The sequence below is a fragment of the Stylophora pistillata genome, chromosome 11, assembly GCF_964205215.1.
Source record: "Stylophora pistillata chromosome 11, jaStyPist1.2, whole genome shotgun sequence".
In the NCBI taxonomy this organism is placed as follows: Eukaryota; Metazoa; Cnidaria; class Anthozoa; order Scleractinia; family Pocilloporidae; genus Stylophora; species Stylophora pistillata.
In genome coordinates, this window is record NC_142529.1 from 30,638,442 (window position 1) to 30,658,827 (window position 20,386).

A 20,386-nucleotide genomic window follows, 5' to 3' on the forward strand; every position below is an offset into this window, starting at 1 on the left:
TGTTGGAAAAAAGTGTAAAAGTGCACGAGGCAAACCCGAAAGGTATTGGGGGTAGTTTTCAAATCCCAATTCATTGACTTCAAGGTTTCTGAGAAATCTGAGAAAATGCAGTTCGAGGGCACGGCAATGTGGATTCGATGAATTTATGTTTTCATTTCACTTATTAAAACTCACTGATTACCGAATAGCCAATTTTTTTTTCTTTTGAGATTGACGCATGCACTTTTGCCCTGTTTGCCCACAACCTTCCTAAAAACAGCTGTATACTTATACGTGTTCATTTGGTAGGCATTTCTCACTTTCTTATTCCATGTTTGTACATGTGTAAACTCGTCTAAATACTTCTAGCTTTTCCTTTTTAAGCCTTAAGTCAAGGTAATACTCAACTAGTTGGCTGTTTTGAGAGTTCTTTCGTCCACGTGAAGAACCTCAACATATAAACAGTTCCTCCCTTCACAAAAATACAGCTTTTAAGTGAAGATGATGTTTGCAACAATTCCAGAAACAAAATAGCAACTTAAATTGGGTGATACAAATTAGGTATTTTGGTTGTTTGTCTTTGCCTGGCCCTGCTAGTCCCCTTGGTTACACCAGGTAGCCACTTCTCCAATTTCATTGATCAGCTTGAATGAGTATTTTAGGTAAGAAAGAGTTCATATAAAGATTGTTGTTGTGTTATTGTTAGATATATAATTAGCCAAGACAGAGTAAAAAAAAAATGTAATAATAATTGCAACCAGTTCAAATGCAAACGAAAAAAAAAGAAACAGATAAACTATGCAGCCGGAAGCAAGCACGGTCTTGAACGCCCATCAACGATTATCTTGCCTGCAAAAACACAGCCTATCACGAGTCTCAGATAGCTCAGTTATAGAGTGTCTGCAGTACTAATCAGGAGGTCATACTATTGACTCCATTTGGAGCACTCAGAGTTCTTTTTTCCCCGTACGCCTGTGTCATGCACTGAATAACATCACCTTGCACTTAGAAACACGTTCATTCAGAAAAAAGAAGCTTAAAATCAAGAGCACGAATTTCTTTTCATTAAGAGGCAAAACGTACTTTTTGTGCTTTTTTAAGTCCTATGTGAACGCGCATCATTTGCGAAACTAAAGTACATTACAAACGCAGTCAATTTACCGGTAAGTAAATAACCAACAATGTCACTTCTCCAACTAATGGTTCAGTTCAGTCTGGAGCTATATCATCCACAGCCTGGGTCGTCTGCACTCGCGCTGGTTGAGGTGGTTTGGAGAGAACTACGAAGGAACATGCGCATGAGCTGTGCAACTCCACCAGCTGGAAATACGTTGTTTACATCAAAACCATCCTTATTCGATGGATCCAGCAGTCGATTGGCTACGGCTGCTTCATTCCCTGGTACTAGGTCTTCCTGCCTCAACATGTACTTCCACGTTTCCACATCCTCGCGAAATGCATGAAGCATTGACCGCCTCATTTCCAGCTCGGAATTAAGGCAGATCCTGAAATACGCATTGCTCCAGCCACTTCTCAACATTTTAAGGAAACTTTCAGTCTGAAAATTGTGGCTTTCCATCATTTTTTTGAGATCTTCTACCAAGGACTTTTCAAGAGGATCACGGATTTCATCACCGTTTAAAGCTTTCTCCGCTAACTCTTTGCCGACTTGGAGGTACATGTCTTGCATGTCATGGTATCTATAATTTGGACGTTGGTTGCCACTTTGCTGAGGGCTCTGCAATACAGCATCTCTCGGAACTTCTTTGTTTTCTTGGTTATCATTGAGGCCTCCCAGTTCAGCTGCTCCTCCAGGCACCGCTCGCTCGCCATCTTGATGCGGTTGATTCTTTTTAACTTGCCTCGTATCTTCTCCATTTTGGTGGATCAAAGCTTCGCCAAACTCCACTGGACTTTCCATGATCTTCTCCACCATCTCGGCCAAGGCTGCCAGATTTTCGGGCTTGTCGATGTAATCAACACCAAAAAGGTTGTAGGATCTTACGAAGAAATGTCGTAAGTCTTTGTCTTTTAAAGCTTTTAGCAGGTTTCCGAGGAGTTTCATCATACACTCGGCTCTCTTGCTCTCGGTCCACATCTCGGCGCCAGTCTCCTCTATTGTTTGCAAAAAGAGGTTCTTGAGGTGGAATGACACCAAACCTTCTGGGCTGGAAAGATAAGCACGGTAAACCTTTTTCAAACAACGGTAACAGTCGCGTTGGATGTCGTTCATCTCTTGGCTTAACAGGTACTCTGCATGAGAAAATGAGATTCTGAAGTCGCAATCTGGATCTTTACTGTACTTTGGAGGCTTCACAACCAAGTGGTAGCCTTCTTTAATGATCTCATTCACCAGGTCACTGGAAGGCCATTTTCGCTCTATTTCGAGCCAATCTCGTGCAGGATTCGGCCATCCCAGAGATCTTAAGGCTAGCACAAAATCCACTCCCATTTTTCGTTTAAAATGGGCTGTGTCGTCTTCAGAGGGTTCTTTGACTTCAGCTTCATTCCCGAATAAATGGTCAATTAATCGCTTGAAATATTTTCTTGCTTCACTTTCTCCTGTCTGATCGTCTTTTTCACTTTGAAATGCGGTCTTCTGTTTTGTTTTGGTTTTATCTTTATCCTGCTCGCGATCTTGTTTTGCCTTAACGGTGTTTCTTGTCAGGTTATTCGCATCTCTGTTAGTTGGTTTTTCAGGCTGAAGTTTGCTTGGACATCCTGTGAATTCCATGGCATGAGAAGGGGTGGACTCTGAGTTTTGAATCTTAAGCGTCTGGGTATCGTTGCTGCTTGATGGCATGACTTTAAATCCATGATGGATAGTTCTTGTTTTACTTCCGCCTTCAACTGCGTTACACTTTGGTGGCGTGACGCTTGAATCATCAGGACACATCACATCCGCCCGACTTACGTTTACGTTTGGTGATTGGCTTATAGTAGGTTCCATTAGGGCTCTGAATTTTTTAAGTGCATCGCTTGACATCACTTTAATGAGGTAAGCTGGTAAGCGTTCGAGAATACCATCAGGGCCACCTTTAGCCAATGACTCCTGTAACCCACTGGCATACTCTAGGAGGTCGTCCAAAGCTGCGGCGTTCTCCCTGGTATATTCGACTCCCCTCATCGAGCATAGCGCACTAAAGAACCATTCCAAACCAGGGTTGTTCAAGCAATCCAGCCGCGTCGACTCCGTCATCTTTTGCAATTGTTCGCGTATCGTATCAACCGAGTTCTTGACATCAAGGGTGAAAGCTGGGCCTGTTTCCTTGTCCTTCCAATTCACAACGAACGGAAGAGGGTTTTTGGGATCATCCTTTGATAATACTCGCAATGCATTCATGAAATAATTAAAAAATTCAGAACATTTGCTGCCATAGATTACGGGATTGAAGTTCTTCAGTGCTGAAGTTGCCAGGTATTCAGTGCCTTCTACAAGGCACGACTGCAAAACGGGATGGTCGCGTGCTCTGATCCTCGCATGTAATGGATTTTCCAGTAAATGATCGACCATTTCTTTGTTAATCAAGAGGGCTTCCGAGCTTGGGAACACCATGACGTCGTTATCCCCATAGTCATCGGGTGAAACACACTTTAAATCTTCAGCTGCACTCCCGTAGAGTCTGACGGTGACTTTATTCTCAGTAACTCGCTTGAAGATTTGCGTCAGCAACTGTAAGAGTGCACCAAGGAAGTACTTATTATACTTTTTGATCAACTCAGCGTCTTTTCCTCGCTCCCCAAGTCGTTTGAAAACAGCGTTCAAATCTCCTTCATCCACTTGCTGTCTTGCCGAAGTCATTTTCACTCAAAAATGAAACAAATTCTAACTGAAATTTTAAGTTACCGTTATACGACATTATCTGATTCCCTTCGGTTTCGACTCATAAACCTTTCTCTTTCGACGCAATTAACCTTCCTAACCAATAGGTTTCTTTTGAAAAGTTGGAAGTAGAATATGATTACTTCTTTTTCCGTTACGCGCTTTCTTTCGTGGTCAATCGTTCGTGTTATCGACCGTCCATCCCATAACACACGAATAATTCACTCCGCAAGTATAGAGCATCGAACTTTAGGGTATCAAAGTAGGTCTGAAAAGTGTAAGGGCATTTGGATTGGGTGCCGTATAACCAAAACCAGAGTTGTCTGAACGGCCGATCAGTAGAAAGGGAAATGTCATTGGGATTAAGTAACTTAAACATTACCCAAAGGGGCTAGTCATTATCCATAATTGGAGAGGGTGGAGGATTTTTGAGGATCACATGGTTTTCGGGGGAATGGAAAAAAGTCGTCGCCAACTCGATATGAAGAAAAATGGATAATCGACGGACACGACAGTGAGAGGGGACGTTTAAGTATTTTATTTTTTCGTAACTATTGTTTGCACGACCCCACCAGCAATGCTGATTTTACTTATCGTGCTAAAATAAAGTTCTCACTCACAATTTTCCAAGCTCTAGTGCTGCTTGCACGCTTCGAGGCCAACGACGATAAACGGCCCGTTTTGTTGGTTATAACTCAACTTACAAGCATAGAGGATCAAATACTCGCACTTGAATCTCTTGGTTTACAAAAAGGATTTGTATCCGTTTGAACGGCTTCGGTCATCCGTTCGTCGAAATCAGCAGCCCGTTCGAACGGCTTGGTCACCCGTTGGTCGAAAACATCAGCCCGTTCGAACGGCTTGGTCATCCGCTCGTTGAAAACATTAGCCCGTTCGAACGGCTCGGTCATCCGTTTGTTGAAAAACATCAGTCCGTTCGAATGACTTGTATTGTCCGTTTGGAAGGTTCATACTAGTAACGCCACCCGTTTATGGTTAGCCAAATGTTGCAAAATTCAACAACTTGCATATTTATATTCAACAACTAATATTTATGCTCAACAAAATATATTTTTATTCAACAGTTTACAGTTATATTCAACATTTTATGATATTGATGTTCAACGACACACATTTTCTTTTCATATTCAACCAAAATTATTTTCATTCAACAACAATATTTAATCAACTTCAATCGATATATTTATTTTACTCGACAAAATTAATTGTTCAACTTCAGTCCAAACGTTTTACCCAACAAAAATGATTACTCAACTTCTAGCATGCATAGTATTTAATGACATACCTTCTAGTATGACTAAGTGTTTGAAAGTTCCCGGACATTCAAAATATCGTCATTTAACAAAATTCCCCGCCCCTACCCCCGAACTACCCCCAAACATGAAACCCATTCCCTTCCAATACAAAGATTATGGAATGGAACCCGATCATTCAATTTGCGCCAAAAATCAAAATGGCAGCCATAACACTAGACGAAGATTCATTCTTCAATTGCTTTGAGGATGTTATAAGCTTGTTAAATGTTTGTGAAGCGGGAGAAAACAGTATTTCCCGACCATTTCTGTTAATTTATTATTTTATTTCAGATGTCTACCAAAGGGAAAATAATCCAATCAATGGTCATGTATGAGGTCATTTCAAAACGTAAAATGGCTTTGGATCAGTTGAGAAAAGGATTGATTACCGTTGGTGTTCTTGATGAGATGTCAAAGCACCCACATTTGTTTGAGAGTGTGTTCACCTTTAAACCTGTTGAGCTGACACCAGAGATAGTTAGAGAGTATCTCAAATATCCAGATGAATTAAGTGACCAAATTGAGTAACAGATATACTGCTAAGTTAGTACAGTTTGGAGTATTCCTTAACCCCAGTTCTGTCAATTTTCGGCACCAACTGTGGAACAAAACCCTTAAATTTCCAGCAACCTCAGTCAACTCTCCTTCGCACTCGTTTACAATCAGTAACACGTTTTCGACAAATTTTGCCGCTGATTCTAAGCAATTGATCACCCTCTCCATAAATGGTCGGGAAATACTGTCTTCTCCCTCTTCACAAACATTTAACAAGCTTATAACATCCTCAAAGCAATTGGAGAATGAATGTTCGTCCAGTGTTATAGCTGCCATTTTGATTTTTGGCGCAAATTGAATGATCGGGTTCCAGTCCATAATCTTCGTATTGGAAGGGAATGGGTTTCATGTTTGGGGTAGTTCGGGGGTAGGGCCGGGGAATTTTGTTGAATGACGATATTTTGAATGTCCGGAATCTTTCGAACGCTCAGTCATATTAGAAGGTATGTCATTAAATAACTATGCATGGTAGAAGTTGAATGATTGTTTTTGTTGAGTAAAAAGTTTGCACTGAAGTTGAACAATTAAATAAATTTTGAGTAAAATAAATAGCTATTGAAGTTGAATAAATATTGTTGTCGAATGAAAATAATTTTGGTTGAATATCATATGAAAAGAAAATGCGTGTCGTTGAACATAAATATAAAATGTTGAATATAATTGTAAACTGTTGAATAAAAATATATTTTGTTGAGCATAAATATAAGTTGTTGAATATAAATATGCAAGTTGTTGAGTTTTGCAACATTTGGCTAACCATACCCGTTTAATGAAAATAAATTCATTACCAGAAATCGGAGTCATTTTGTTCACACGATACTTTCTGAATGCGGTGTACTCTTAGTTGAAAGGAGCATGCCCGAAGGTATCGGATTACGTGAAAGAATATGGCAAGATCATCCTCGGAGACCCAGGGGTAGTGAGTCGATTTCAAGTTAAGGGCAGAAGAGCCCCTGGGGACATTGTCTTACAAGACTAGTTCCAAACGGTCGCAGTCGTTCTGGCATCTGATTGGTGCCAGAAAATCTTTGTGTTTTTCTGCCCAATCAGAGTGAAGTGTCGTTTGGAGTCCTTTCGTGTGTTTTAACACGCATGTATACAACAAGCTCTGTTGCACGCTATGTTTGTCTAGGCCGTGCGACGAAGCTTTGCCCGAGGCGAAAAGTTTCAGTCTCAGCACACAATGTGAGAGAAATCGATCAGATTGTGCGCGAAATCTTACCGGAAATTATACTGAATACTTTCGCAGGTATCACAAGAGAACGTGTTCAAAAGTTTGCGAGGTTCGTATAAAACATAATGGTTGCAGGCATTGATATGTCGCTTTAAACGTTAGATGAGATGTAAGCTTAAAGCTTTTAAGATTTTTTGTACAATTTGTTGTGACTGAAACTTTTCCAATCCCGTGAAGCCACGTAGGTATGTCAAGCAACTGGCGCTTATGCTTGCGTAGCTTTCTGTGCGCGCCAAACTCTAATCGTTGCCTTGTAGTAAAGTCTTTACAATATCGCCAAACTTGCAGATAACGTCAAGTACGTGGACGACCTTCAGCAAGCGCTTAAAGAAAGCTTAGCTGTGTTTCCGGTTATCTAATTAAAATCTGAACAAAAACTAATCATCGAGAACATCGTGGAAAGGAGATATGTTTTCGGACAGCTACCGAAGGGGTTTGGAGAAAGTTTAATCTTTCAACTGCTGCGTTGAGTGTTCAAATTCTTGAGCTCGAAAGGCCACGGATTCTCTTCTAGTCCCTTGGTCATTGTCATTTCACCTCTTTTATCGATTGTTGAAGACCAAGTTAATTACCTTTGATCATTTGGAATCGATGCTGCTTTCATCGGGGAAAACAAAACCAAAGACCAAGAAATATTGGATGGAAAGGGCAGGCTTGCTTTATTGTAAATGTCAGCTTAGTACAGGGTTATCTACCCACATCTAATAAACAAAAGTTTCCACGTTTAGCTTTTATTTTTAATTTTTCAAGCGAAGATTAGATTAGATTTTGGCCGGGCGTGCACAAAAAAATGCGTAAGCGCCAGTTGCTCTACATACCTGCGTGGCCCTTGCGACGAAATGGCTTCACGGGATTGGAAAAGTTTCAGTGACAGCAAATTATACAAAAAATCTTGAAAGTTTAAGCTTTCATCTCATCTAACGTTTAAAGCGACATATCAATGCCTGCAACCATTATGTTTTATACGAACCTCGCAAACTTTTGAACACGTTCTCTTGTGATACCTGCGAAAGTATTCGGTATAATTTCCGGTAAGATTTCGCGGACAATCTGATCGATTTCTCTTACATTGTGTGCTGAGACTGAAACTTTTCACCTCGGGCAAAGCTTCGTCGCACAGCCGAGACAAACATAGCGAGCAACAGAGCTTGTTGTAGATGTGCGTGTTAATACACACGAAAGGACTCCAAACGACACTTCACTCTGATTGGGCAGAAAAACACAAAGATTTTCTGGCACCAATCAGATGCCAGAACGACTGCGACCGTTTGCAACTAGTCTGGTAAGACAATGTCCCCAGGGGCTCTTCTGCCCTTAACTTGAAATCGACTCACTGCCCCTGGGTCTCCGAGGATGTGGCAAGATCGGTTCGAAGCAAAGAATGCGTAAATTATGTTGCTCTGAATAATCTTTCTTCGGCGGATTTTGAACCTTTTCTACATGCAAAAGAAATTATAAACCCGGGGCGAAATTATATCAAGTGGAGAGACTTGTCAGCAAGCGGAAATCGTCGAGTAAGGAGGTATGAATTAATTTATATGAAGCTCATCTGCAAGTAATTCAATGTGTTTACTATTAAACAGAGCTATAAGCGAAACTTAGTAAGCACTAAGATGATGTGTAATTTCACCTTTATACAGGATGATGAATATCTGGTAAAATGGAAAGACTGGCCGGCCTGGGCAAGCTCTTGGGAACCGTCTAATCAACTGTTGTGCATTAGAACATAGCTAACAGAGTCGCGCAATTAAATTCATTATACGTGAGTGTGCTCAAAATCCCGATAGTGCACTCTGATAGCGTCAGCAAATCCGACTTCGCCAGAACTTTTTTTTTCGCGCGAGCGGCCATTGTTAGCGCGGGGAAAACGAAGACAATGTTTCGACCTTTTCCCTTGGGCTAGAGCTCTTAACTGAGGCAGAAAGAGAGAAAAACAAAGGAAAAGGAGACTCGGAAACAGCGCCGTCACGATTCGCTTCAACTGATATTGTTGTCCGTTTTTCGCGTCGGATTTGATGCACAATTCCACCGGCTATGTTCTAAAACAATTGGTTCATGCTTTCAGCTGTGCACTATCGAGTTATGGAGCACGTGGGAAGTTTGGAGAGCACTCAAGAAGCTAGAGTTTCCCTCGGCTATCGCCTCGGGCAACTCTTAGGCTTCTTTCGTGCTCTCCAAACTTCCCGCGTGCTCCATAACTCGATAGTGCACGCTAAAGCATGAACCAATTGTTAAATAGGCTTACGCTTAAATAATAATTTTTTAGTTCTTGGTTATCCCTTTAGGTCCCAGTAATGGTGTCTTGGTAGTTTGTGCAACAGGCCCAGTAATAGTTCCCTGCATTAAATGTTTCTTTACAATGTTACTACCTAATCAAACAAACAGGTCATAAAAATGAAGGAAGTGATCACCAAAGGTTAATATTTCTTGATGTTTAAACTTTTCTTCATACCATATATAAGAAATGAGGAGAAAATGTTGAGGAGAATATGCATAGTCAAATCTGGGCTTAAAGGGTTACGTGTTATTTGATGTTTACAGTGGCCTTAAAAACTAAAATATTATTTTGATATTTTTTTTTCTGTAACTAAATCTTACAGTGGTTACTCTAATCCAAAGATCAGCAAAGAAATACTAGAGAAGGCTGCTGATGTTTTCACATATGCAATATTAGGCATTCTTAAAAGCAAGGCAGTGAAGGCAACCTACTCAGTGGAAATTGCCATTGACCATGATATCATTAGATATATATTTAGAGGACATGGAACATTGTCAGGGGATGGGATTTCGATGCTCTATGAACTGAGTGATTTCAGTAGGTTTTGCCTTCCATCGTACTGGTATTATTATTTAAAGGAATTAGGACAAGGTAGTGCTGTACGTTTTCCCCTGAAGTTAAAGCTAGTGCTGAAGTTTTCAAAGAAACGTTTTACCTTTTCAAAAGGTGCACTTAGACAGGCATCCAGGTCTCCAGTAGAAAATGTTCTTATTACAGTAAATAGAAGGGCATGTGATGGACATAACATCTAATTTAGAAAAAGATTATTGTTTTGAATGAATGTCAGGTCAAAGTTGTTGAGATTTGTTTCACTTTTAGTTTTCTCTGCTTTAATTAAAGTTTACCTATGATAGACACAAAATAAGAATATGTAAGGGTAAATACTTTAATAATACTATCTTTAACTGAAATTACTTGTAATTCTAACTAAATCTAAAGATATAACATGTTTTCTTGTAAGAAATGGTAAATATATCTCAGTGCATTTTGTCATACACATTTTGTCAAAATTGTTCTTTTGTCAGGAGGGGGCAAGGGTCAGCCATTATCTTGAATTAATTTGCACATTTAGGGGGTATACTTAAAGAGTTCAATGAGTTCTCTCTTTTTCAGTTTGGCCAATCCCTTTACTTGAATATTTTTTGATTTTATCCTTTCTTTAAGTTGAGAAACACTCAGTTTGCCAAGGTCTTCTTCTTGTTCTGTGAGCTCATCTGAAGGGCCTGGCTCTTCACTTGTGATCACTTGTGATCTTTGCCTTTTTTTCCGAGTTTCAACTATGCCTTCTTCCCAGTAATTTTTGTTTTGTTTGTTATACTTTCGTTTCTCTCTATCATAACCTTGTAATGCTATCTGCCTTGATTCTGACTGAAGAACATCTCTTGCAACATCCCTGAATAGGCGTTCCTGTCGAAGCCTATCCCAAAGTCGATAAGAACGTGACGAGGGACAGAATCTTTGTAGAAATCCCCGTTTTATTCTGAAAACAATCAGTTAACGGCTAAATCACAATGCTGCTAAGGTTACGAAAGTTACCAACATACCGACAACCGGCTAAAATAACTAACAAGAAATCCAAAAAATAAGAACGCCAAGATAAAACAACAAAGCCTACCGATTATCGACGTTTGGTAAAGGATCCGGAGGCGGACAAGGTAAAATTAAACAGCTTCGAAAGATACAAAATAGCTCGAGCACATGCACGTGGAAAAAAGGAGCCGTGTTTTTTTTTTTTGTATGCCCGGATGTCGGGTGAGAAACCGCTGTCCAAATGAGGGCGTTGAGCAGAGGCCTCAACATGCTCCCCCCTTTGAACTAGCTAAACTTAAGAGCACGTTCAACAAGGCTACTCGGATCCTAACAGTTCGTAAAAAGCTCAGCGTTAAAAAAGGCAGACACTAAATGTTCGTTGCTAATTTGACTCCTCCAGAAGACACAACTTTGAGATTGGACGCAGCAGCGTCGAATTCTTGGTCTTGATCTCGGCTGTACGAACCAGGCCATCCTTGCCAGGAAACACCTTTGTAACTCGACCTAGCAACCAGTGACCACGAGGGGTATTCTCTGTTACAACAAGGACCAGGTCGTTGACAGCCAAGTTGCGCCGTTTGAGAATCCACTTCTTGCGCTCCTGAAGCAGGGGTAAGTATTCACGCAGCCATCTAACCCAGAAGTGGTTTGAGAGAATTTGGCCCCTTCGCCATTGCCTGCGGGAATACAGGTCTCTGTCTTGGAAATCTCCTGGCGGCAAAGACATCCCTTTTCGTTGTTGTAGGAGATGACTGGGAGTAATGGGTTCGCAGTCATCAGGGTCGTCGCTGCTTGGGCATAAAGGCCGACTGTTGAGTATTCCGACTGTCTCAGCAAAGACAGTTCTGAGGGTCTCCCTGGTAATGAAGGCATGAGGGTGACCTAGGATGGCCTTCATGGTACCACAGACACTCCTGATGAGTCGCTCCCACACCCCGGACATATGGCTGGCGGTTGGGGGGTGGAAATGCCACTTTGTCAATGGTTGGCAATGCCATTCGACATCTTTCTCATGCAGGGATCTCTGAATGATGTTGTGGTCCAGGTCTTGAATGGCATCTCTAATTTCCTTTTCACCACCAGTGAAATTGGTACCATTGTCACTCCAGACTTCCTTGACGGCCCCACGAATGTTAATAAAGCGTCGCAGGGCTTGGATGAAGGCGTCTGACTCTAAGGATCCAACATCCTCAATGTGGATAGCCCTGCAGGTGAGACAGACGAAGATGCATCCATAAACTTTCTCAGAGCTACGACCCTTCTTGACGTGGAAGGGACCGAAGAAGTCCACCCCCGTGTAGGTAAAGGGTGGCTCATGAGGTGTGAGTCTGGGCTTCGGTAGGTCTCCCATCATCTGTTTCATGACACCTTCATGTCGTTTGCGGCAGGCTATGCAGGAGCGTAGTATACGTCGGGTCAATGCGCGGGCGTTGAGAATCCAGAATTTCTGACGCAGTGTAGATAGCACATGTTCCCGACCTGCATGTCCAAAGATCTCATGGTGATGTCGAACAAGCAGTGTAGCAATGGGATGCTCGCTTGGGATCACCAATGGATGGATGGCTTGAAAGGCTACTGGTGCATGTCGTAGCCGGCCTCCAACGCATATTGTACCATTGACGAGGATTGGACTAAGTGTACTTAACTTACTGTCTTTCTTCACAGGTTTACCAGACTCCAAGGCTTCCAGCTCTCCTTGGAAATACTGCCGTTGGACCCTTTTTATGATGGCCTTTGAAGCGGTGAGCATCTCTGTTAATCTGATCCCGCCATGGTTAGATATGGCTGGTACACTGCATTTGGACCTGACAAATTGAAGAAAACGCATGATCAATGCCACAGTCCTGACCAGCTTAGGCCATGAGGAAAACTTCCTCAACAGTTCATCCAAGGAGGAAACAGCTGTAGCTGTTATACTCTGATTGGTTCTCGGAGTGATTACTTCCTTGTCATTCTCCAGGATGTCACCCACTTTGCGGTGAGGCCAATGTTCCTCTGTTTGCCATAAGAATTTGGGTCCAGTCCACCAGCGGCATCCAGGGTGAAGGGCTTCTATAGGCATGCCTCGAGATCCATCATCCGCTGGATTCAGGGTTCCTGGGACATGATGCCACTGATCGGGTGTAGTATGCTCATGGATTTCCTCTAATCTGGTGGCAACGAAGCGATGGAATCTTCTCGTTTTGTTCTTGATATACTGGAGCACTGTTAGTGAGTCGGTCCAGAAAACAATGCAGTCGATGGGAAAATCAAGCTCAGCCCTAATGAGGTTGCTGGTTCGGACTGCCATCAGGCTCGCCATGAGCTCGAGGCGTGGGATGGTTGGTCTCCTGAGGGGTGCATTACGGCATTTACCGAAGACAAAGGACCAGTGTGTTTGGTCACCATGGTTGTCACTCAGTCTTAAGTATGCAGAGGTTGAGTAGGCATACTCACTTGCATCGCTGAACATGTGGAGTTGAACTGTGCAATTGCTCGGCATACTTAAGTTCCTGTAGCAGCGAGGTAACTGGATCTCCTCAAGCTGTGGAAGAGAATGTGTCCAGCGTCGCCAAACTTTCAAATGGTGGTCTTGGATTTCTTCGTCCCATCCAACCTTCTCTTTCCAGAGATCTTGAATAAGCACTTTGACTGGGAGCACAAATGGTGACAGGAATCCGAGAGGGTCGAACAGCGAGCTTATGGTGGAGAGAATTCCACGCTTCGTGGCAGGTTTGGTGGAAGTCACTGTCTTGAAGCAGAATACGTCCCTCTCAGCATCCCAGTGAAGACCCAAGGTACGATTGATTGGTAATCTGTCCAACTCAAGGTTAAGAGTTGGATTGGCTCTTTCTTGGGAAGGAAGCGCAGACAGAACCTCTCTTCTGTTGCTCAAAAACTTGGTCAGGTGAAAGCCGCCCTCTTTCAGCATGGCAACCAATTTAAAGGCAAGGGTGATTGCTTGATCAGTTGTCTGAATAGACTTAAGGAGGTCGTCGACATAAAAGTTACGACGGACGGTTTCTGCAACTTCGCTGCCATACTTGTCCTCATTATCGTCAGCAGTTTGTCGCAAAGCTTTATTGGAGCAACAAGGGGAGGATGTGGCACCAAATATGTGGACCTGCATCTGGTACTCCTCGGGTTCATCACTGAGATTTCCAGTCCACCACAGGAACCGAAGGGCATCGCAGTCTTCAGCAGGTACCCGAACTTGGTGGAACATCTGTTCTATGTCTGCAATGAGAACAACCTCCTCCTGTCGAAACCGCATAAGAACACCTGCTAGGCTGTTGATATAATCTGGACCTTGTAGGAGTTCATCATTCAACGAAGTGCCTTGAAACTTTGCCGCTGCGTCGAACACTACACGGATCTTGCCTGGTTTGTTGGGGCTAGTAACAGGATGGTGGGGAAGGTACCAGGTCTTGTTACTTCTTTGTTCAGCATGTTCTTTAGTGAGCTTACGAGCATGGCCTTTGGCAATGTAACCATCGATAACTGAACGGTACTTCTCATGCAGGACTTCATCCTTCTCAAGGCGTCGCCCCAGGTGACGGAGACGTATTTCAGCCATTGCGCGGTTGAAGGGAAGGTCAGGTGGATCACGTCTCCAAAGGAGTCCCATGCAGTAATGGTCATTTGACTTTGAAATCGTGCTGTTAATAACCCGTTCGGCATACCTGTCTTCAACTGACATGGACTTGTAAGGTTTGGTAGTGCCAAGAGACTCCGACTCCCAGAAGAGTTCAACTTGATGGTGGAGGGAAATGTCATTGGCGGAGGTATGGATGTGGTAAACATTGTGGCACTGTTGTGTCGTTCTTTCACCTGATCTACCGAGGACAGCAAAGCCAAGGCACGAACGGATCGCGATGGGGTCATTTGGTCCTCCATGACGAACCTCCAGGGGAACAAACACTTCAGGAATATTTGTCCCTATGATGAGCGAGATCTTCTGCCTTTCAACTTCCGGAAAAGGAACATCTTGAAGATGCGGCCATCTTTCTTTGCTTATGGCTATGCGCTGGTGGCGCAACGGGATGTTGAGCTCTTTCCCAGACCACACTTCCTTAAGCTGAAGCTGTTGTGGCTGTTCGTCAATGAGAGACTCAACTGCAAGATTAACCCTTTCTCCCCTTTGAAGCTCATTGCAACTGCTCACAGTTGAGAGGAGTAAATGGTCAGGTCGGCCACGGAGTCCTAGGGAGCTGACCAATGATGGGTCCACGAGAGTGACTTCAGATCCGGAGTCTAGCATTGCGTAAGTGGTAACAGCCAACCCATTACTGCCAATTACTCGCACCGGTACGACCTGTAAGAGGACTGTTTCTGAATCCCCTGACCCTGCAGTGGCACAGACAGGCGTTGAGGTTGTGGCATTGACTCCTGAAGCTTGGTCCTCCGAAGTAGGATTTCCAGGTGTCTGCTGAGCCTGTGTTTGATGAAGGAGCGAGTGGTGGAAGGCACCACATCCTTCAACTCGACATCTGAACCTGCTGGGGCAGGTATCTGTTGAGTGTTCGGTACCCTTGAGGCAGTTAGGGCACAGCCTCTTCGTAGTAACGAAGGACATCCTTTCCTTTGGCGTCTTCGCCTTAAATGCTTCACATCGGTAGAGTGGATGTGCTTGACCACAGTGGCGACAGCTATTTGTTTTGTCTCTGCCTCTCTTTGGAGGCGTCTTAGGTGGCGGCCTCCCACCATCGTTGATATTCATTGTGTATTTAGGAGTGTCCATTTTCTCATTTGGTGGCAGCCGTTTGTTCTTGGAGTTGTTATTGTAGTTGAACTGCTGGGTTTTGCCACTGACTGGGTGGTTAGCAATGTTTGCATGCTTGTTCACAAAACCAACAAAATCCGTCAGAGTTGGGAAATGTTGGCCCTTTGTTTCCAAGTCACAGGCCAGTGTGGCAAACTTGTCCTGAAGTGGCTTTGGTAGCCGTTCTGTCATGTAAACAATGTTACCTTGGTTGACTTGCGACAGACAGTTCATGGACGTTAGCGTTGCAAGGGCTCTTGTGGCAGTATCAGCAAATTTCCGAAGGTTGATCTTGTCGCTGACAGATATGGGAGGACCCTTTACCAGACTGTTGATGACAGAGTTAACAATCACACACGGTCGTCCATACCGTTGTTCGAGGATTTGCAGTGCTTGATGGAGTCCATCTTTGGATGTCTCAAGGCCTGCTACTGCCTGTTTGGCGTCCCCATCTAAGAACTGCACTAGGCGAGTCATTTTGCTGCTATCATCCATATCTTCTCGTGACATCACTATGCGCTCAAAGCGTTGCTTAAACAAGGGAAACTCTGCAGGGATGCCACCAAATTTCTGAAACTGAATAGGTGGGAGGTTTTGGTTGTATGCAAGCTTTTGTTGAGTGGTTGAAATCTCTTTCATGGCTGTAGCAACCATGGCAAGAACTTCTCCCTGAACAGAAGGCATGGGCGTTGCATTCACACCTGAGGTGCCCAATGGAGGCTGAAAGGGCGTTGCCCAAGGAGAAAGGCTGCTTGTCACGGGCACGCTCGGACCACTAACAGTAACAGATGAAGCACCACTCTGAGAGGTGTTCACAGTCGTCACTGGTAGTTTGGTAATGGGTGGAGGCTGATAGAGCAGTGTCGGCGGAGTGAGATTGTTCATCACAGGTGGGCTGAGACCGCTGACAGCGGCTGTGGACGGAACACTGGTCTCGGGTTTATTCAAGGGCATGATTGAAACTTTGGTGGAAGCTGACATCAATGAACCCTGCACTACGGATGTAGACGGATTGGGCTGCACGAAAGAAGCATGGCCACTTAATACCAGTGGACTCAGATCACTCGCCAAGGTTGTGGATGAAACACCAGGGAGGTGTGCAGGCATGGCCGATACATCGGGTGTCACTGGTGGTACAGAATGCGTGACAGAAACCAACGGAGGATTAAGAATGCTGCCAGACAAGGGTGGCGCACGCTCGAAAGATGTTGACTCCACTAACGATGACTCGTTGTCTGAAACTCCCCCTTCCATTTCTTCCGTAAGTTTGGCTTCTAAGTCCGTAATGGCAGCTGCCTTTCTTGCTTCGGCGAGCTTGAGGTCTGCCTCGGTCTTTAGGGATTCCAGCCTAATGATGGCCTTTAGTTCCTCTTCCTCGGCTTCTCGCATCCGGGCAAGTTCACGTTGTTTTCTTTTCAGCTCTAACATCCTCATTTCTTCTTCAATTCTCCGTTGTCTCTCTTGTTCCACAAACGCAAGAGCCAGTTGAGCCTTTTCCGCCTCTAATCTGCGGGCTTGTGCTTTCGAGCTGTAAGTGCTGCTTGAGCGTCGCGATGATCGGTGACTACGTGAGCTCGCGAGTCCCTGATGCCTTAAACCAGTCGGTTTCTGCAAATCCTCCATTACCCACTCATTGAACTTGGTTGCTGCGTTGCAAATAAAGTTTTCAACACTTGTAGAAAGGCTTGTCCTTTGCTCAGCTAAAATGTCGAAACGTTCAGCATTTTCCGTTCTTTCGCCTGGTTCAGCGACATCCATAAATTTATTGTGTGACAAAACGAAGTTCTTCCACAGCGTTTCGTAATGGTCGAACCTTTCCTTTACTAAGGTCACATTCGACGGGTCTTCGTCCTGTAACAATGTTTCAATTTCGTTCTGAACTTTAGTAAGAGAGCCAAGGTGACCAGCACGAGAGCGCTGCAGGGATAACGCTTTCTCCCGCCTGACATCTTCGGAATTTAACAGTGTGGAGGGTCGCGACTCGCGTTTGTTGACATCGTTGTTTTCCATTTCACAAGGAAGGAACTTCTAATTTGCTAACATGTGAATTAACGAAGGTGGAACGTATCGAATTTTAGCGATTCGCAGAATAATTGTGGTGTTTTCGACGGAGGTTGTCGCTTGTGAAGGTGAAGGTTATCTAGCCAAGTTGGCCTTGTGCATGCAAGCGAATCTCAATAGTTAATCAGTGAACGGCGCGATAATTGCTATCGAGACGGCGAAAACAAAGCTAATCGAATAAAACCATGAATAGGCGTTCCTGTCGAAGCCTATCCCAAAGTCGATAAGAACGTGACGAGGGACAGAATCTTTGTAGAAATCCCCGTTTTATTCTGAAAACAATCAGTTAACGGCTAAATCACAATGCTGCTAAGGTTACGAAAGTTACCAACATACCGACAACCGGCTAAAATAACTAACAAGAAATCCAAAAAATAAGAACGCCAAGATAAAACAACAAAGCCTACCGATTATCGACGTTTGGTAAAGGATCCGGAGGCGGACAAGGTAAAATTAAACAGCTTCGAAAGATACAAAATAGCTCGAGCACATGCACGTGGAAAAAAGGAGCCGTGTTTTTTTTTTTTGTATGCCCGGATGTCGGGTGAGAAACCGCTGTCCAAATGAGGGCGTTGAGCATAGGCCTCAACAATCCCATTTATTGGATTTCTGAAAAAATATCCTCTTTGCATCATCATTGTTCTTTTCCACCCCTTGCCCTGTGAATTGCTTCATGGTGGAAAAATTTTTTATGAAATGTGGCACATGGTAGGGTATTGTGTGCATGTATGGGGTAACTCTCTTTTTGTCATAATTCATTCTCTTTCCAGCTAGTGAGCAAAACAGGTCAATGAACTTTTTCCCCTTTTCTTCAACTTCAAGATACTGTCTAGCTTTTGTATCATAGTCACTGATTATGTTATAGAGTTTGTGGAAATCTGACCAAAGCTGGACCACTGTTTGCCTTGTTTCAGGGTAGAGAATGTCAATTTTTGCAAGTTGGGCTGGAAGGAGTTCCATCATTTTTTTCTTGTCAGATCCAATGAGACTTGTCCATTCATACGAACCACTGCCCTTTCCATCAGAATTTTTTTTTTCCCAAATAGAAAATGGAATGCCAATTTTATTGATAGTAGAAACAAGAGATTCCAGGTAGATCCCTTTTTTCTCCTCTCTCTTTTTTCTCATGTCAGCCTCGCCATCTCTCTCCATTACCTCAGTGATGATGTTTTCCGTCAGGTGATCAGTAACTCTCATCATCAGGTGCAGCTCATCTAATATTATGTGATCAAGTTCAATGTTGAACAAGGGTTTATTAATCACAGAATATTTTTTAAGGGGCAGCATTGATTTAATGTGATCCAGGGTTCTCTTCATCTCTCCCAAATTGTAATGGTTAAGAGGCCTTGATGTGTCCCACCTATCCAACTTGTGAATCAAACACCACAGGCAAGCATGAGTGGAAGTGGCACCACTGAGGCCCATAACCATGAGCAGAAATTTATAGTCTCCTCCCAGAAACATTTCAATTTTTACTTGTTTCCCATCAACATCAATGAAACCAGCTTCTAAGACAGTGTTGATTTCATTGATGGCTGATGAAAAAGAGTGTCATATTTTTCTGGGCCATTGACAATAGCAATTGTTCGGTTTCCTCTTGAAGACATGACTTTCTCAGCAGTTTGCAAAAGGGAAAACGACAGGATCATGAAGTTTGAGCTTCTTGACATTTTGGCCCCATCACCACTAATCTTTACCTTAACAGGCTCATTTATATCAAATGAGGGATCATTTTTCTGAAGGTCTTTTATGTGAACTTTTAATGTCTCTGTAAATGATATTTGAGCACCTGGATAATGCCCAGGAACTCTTTCACTTGTGCAAATGTCGTTCAGCTGCTTTCGTTTTTGCTTTATCAAATATGATTTGGGCAACTCATCACACATTATTGTCAGTTCATGGTAAAGTTCATCGCTTGCACAAAACTTATCTAATAAGTAGAGGACTTGTTCCACTTTATCATCATCTTCCGTCTCAGAACCTGCCACCAGTGTTTCTCTGTGCTCCAAATCAATGGTGTATGTCTTTCCATGTTTTTGGTCCACACCTTTTAAACAAGTCAACTCCAGACCGTAAGACCCCATAAACCAGAGTGCCACCTGAGCTCTGCTTTTCAGTTCCTTTAGTCTCCTGGACCTTTGCTTTACGCCAAGCTCTCCAAGTTTCTTGCCAGCACATCCTACCTCACCAAGTCTTCCTTCTAAGGCGTTAATGTGACGCTGCAGCTCTTGATTTTGCTCAGTCAATTTGGCTATGTCTTTTTCCTTCTCCTTTAAGCATTCATCTTTTACTTTCAGGGCCTCCTGCAATGCCTCCACCAGTTCTGTCTTTTTTTGCTCCAAGTCTTCAACTTTTCTTTTCCACTCTTCAATCTCTTGTCTTGTGCAAATAAGTTCTTCCTCAACACCCTCTAACGAGACGATTTCATCTTTGAAAATACTAAGTTTGTATTTTTTTTGGTGAAGCTCACCCCTTTCTCTACTATTTCTGGCCTTTTTGTAAGTGGATTTCACCTCTCCTGCCTTCCTTGCTAAGATGCCATTTATTCGCTGCCCAGAGTCTTGGCTTATTTGTACGCAATGTCCCGGGATTAAATCATTGGCAAGACTGATGTAATCTGGGGCAATTGCTTCGGGATCGGTTTTGTCAGTGACTTTTCCATGCCATTCTTTCAACAAGCAATACGGAATTTCAACTGCTAAAGCTAGTTTAGTTGCATCGACATCATTCTGGTTCTTGAATTTTTTGTGAGGGCTACTTATTCGGAGTTTGGTGTCCGTTTTCTGCCGTTCGCGATCGCTCAAGAAGTTGGACATTTTTTTTTTTTATTAAAGTTTACTTTCTCAACCAAAGTTCGTTCCGGCTTCGC

At 43.2% G+C, this 20,386-nt stretch overlaps 2 protein-coding genes and 1 long non-coding RNA gene across 10 annotated transcripts in view; 1 reads left to right on the forward strand and 2 right to left on the reverse strand.

The window, feature by feature from the left end:
- LOC148721150 (uncharacterized) overlaps positions 1 to 20,386 on the forward strand; it is a 42,426-nt gene that overhangs the window by 17,118 nt on the left and 4,922 nt on the right. The gene's annotated exons all lie outside the window — the stretch shown is intronic.
- Positions 704 to 4,109, reverse strand: LOC148721152 (uncharacterized). Its single transcript, XM_088738482.1, has one exon. The coding sequence runs from the start codon at positions 3,779 to 3,781 to the stop codon at positions 1,205 to 1,207; it is 2,577 nt and encodes an 858-aa protein (XP_088594608.1). The 5' UTR covers positions 3,782 to 4,109; the 3' UTR covers positions 704 to 1,204.
- On the reverse strand, positions 7,543 to 19,006 carry LOC148721153 (uncharacterized). 2 transcript variants are annotated; one of them, XR_015993179.1, is made up of 2 exons: positions 10,801 to 17,617; positions 7,543 to 10,665 (listed from the first exon to the last, which is right to left on the reverse strand). XR_015993179.1 is itself a non-coding variant. In XM_088738481.1 (2 exons), exon 2 carries the CDS (start codon positions 17,464 to 17,466, stop codon positions 11,098 to 11,100), a length of 6,369 nt encoding a protein of 2,122 aa, XP_088594607.1. In that variant the 5' UTR covers positions 17,467 to 17,789; positions 17,925 to 19,006; the 3' UTR covers positions 7,616 to 11,097. The 2 variants fall into 2 exon arrangements, 1 of the variants encoding a protein (XP_088594607.1); XM_088738481.1 differs by adding an exon at positions 17,925 to 19,006 and having other exon boundaries at positions 7,616 to 17,789.

What these genes read in the sequence shown, in the direction of transcription:
- LOC148721152 (XM_088738482.1), bottom strand. Translation starts at nt 3,781, where the DNA reads ATGACTTCGGCAAGACAGCAAGTGGATGAAGGAGATTTGAACGCTGTT.
- LOC148721153 (XM_088738481.1), bottom strand. Translation starts at nt 17,466, where the DNA reads ATGGAAAACAACGATGTCAACAAACGCGAGTCGCGACCCTCCACACTG.